We start from the raw sequence: 1,500 nt of genomic DNA on the forward strand, positions 1-1,500 counted from the left end.
CCTCACTGGGGGATTCTAGGCAGGGTCTCTACCACTGAGCCACAGCCCAGCCCTCACTGGGGGATTCTAGGCAGGGGCTCTACCACTGAGCCACAGCCCAGCCCCTCACTGGAGATTCTACACAGCAGATTTACAGCTGAATCATGTCTTTCTCTTCCTCAAACACCCCATCAGCTCTATTCTTTTTGAAATTTTCAGACATAATCCCTTTCTATATCCTGGCTGGCCTTGAACCTGGGATCTTCCTGCCTCAGCCTCTCCAGAGCTGAGCCTCCGGGTCTTTTCCCGTCAGAACTCTCACTAACTCGTGGCACACATGTGTTCCTTCCGTCCTCTATTAGAAGGGTGCCTCCATCACCGTGGCGATGTTTGACATTTTCCAGCCATGCAGGCACACAATGGGTATCAATGGGTAACAGAAACACAAAGGACAGTGGCTGTCTGAGGGATGTCCTTTCTGAGTCCTCACAACCACCCTTGGAAATAGTTTCTGTGGTCACTAGCTTCGTGTTGCAGAAGAGGACAGAGAGAAGCTAAAAGGCTGGTCTAGGTCGCTCACTGGAACTGATACCTGCCCTGTCCCTCTGCCGGCCACAAATCCGACATACAGACCCTGTACCCGGCTTCCACCCACAGGGCTCCTCCCAAGGTCCCACACACACTCAGCCAACCATGCAGACAGAGAGGGGGAGGAAGAGCAGAGCGGGACTTACTGATTTTGGATCCCTGGGGCAGAGAGGCGCCCGAGACACAGCGGTTAGAGTTCTGTCGTTTAGAGGGATCGAGGGTAACCCTGTGGGGTCAGGGGGTGGAAGGGGTGGCAGGAGGAGCAGACGACCAAGAGGTCAGATACAGGAGGCAAAGCAGAGAAGACAGGTTAGGCCCCACCCCTCCACCCAGCCCACACCCACACCCCACATCCGAGGCAGCTCACCTTCGGGTCAGTTTGGAGGTCAGCTTGGTGAAGAGGTTGGTGGTGGGGCGAGGCCGCCCGGAGGGCAGGGGCGAGGCCTCGTGGGCCAGCGTGGGTGAGGCTGGGGGTCCATTCTGCACACCCCCGCCACTCCCGCCCCCTGCCCTCCGGTCTCGGACCTGGCCCCCGTGGAAGGTGCTACGGATGGTGGAGCCTCGAGCCAGGCGGCTCCGCTCTCCCGATGGGGGAGCCAGGCTGTGACTGGAGGGAGAGGCAGGAGGCACCCGTGAGGTACCGGAGCTGTGGGCAGAGAATGACACGTCAGGGCGGGGTCTAAATTCACCCTCCAGATTTTCCCATCCTAGTTTGTAACACCAGACCTCCAATGCGTTCATTCCCGGCGACCCCCAAGCTCAGCCTAGAGCTCAGAGGCTACTGTGCTTCTCTAGAATCCACCTGCCCCCTTCTCTCTTAGCATCCAAACCCTTAGGGCTAACAGGAGTCATACACATAAAGTCTCCTCCTGGAGACTAGTTTCCAGCACTCAGTGCTTCAAGGAGGAGTCACGTGACTGGCCTCCACCCAGT

General features: G+C 57.8%; 1 protein-coding gene across 2 annotated transcripts in view; it reads right to left on the minus strand.

Annotated features, from left to right (window-relative positions):
- Mark4 (microtubule affinity regulating kinase 4) overlaps positions 1–1,500 on the minus strand; it is a 30,828-nt gene that overhangs the window by 3,219 nt on the left and 26,109 nt on the right. The window contains exons 15-16 of one of the 2 annotated variants that reach the window (XM_005370292.3): positions 935–1,213; positions 714–793 (exon numbers count right to left, since the gene is read on the minus strand). In XM_005370292.3, the coding sequence (XP_005370349.1) occupies positions 714–793; positions 935–1,213 (359 nt within the window). The remainder of the gene's footprint in view (positions 1–713; positions 794–934; positions 1,214–1,500) is intronic. The other variant, XM_005370291.2, reaches the window with a different exon arrangement.

The sequence above is a fragment of the Microtus ochrogaster genome, unplaced genomic scaffold (genome assembly GCF_000317375.1).
Source record: "Microtus ochrogaster isolate Prairie Vole_2 unplaced genomic scaffold, MicOch1.0 UNK74, whole genome shotgun sequence".
Lineage (NCBI taxonomy): Eukaryota > Metazoa > Chordata > Mammalia > Rodentia > Cricetidae > Microtus > Microtus ochrogaster.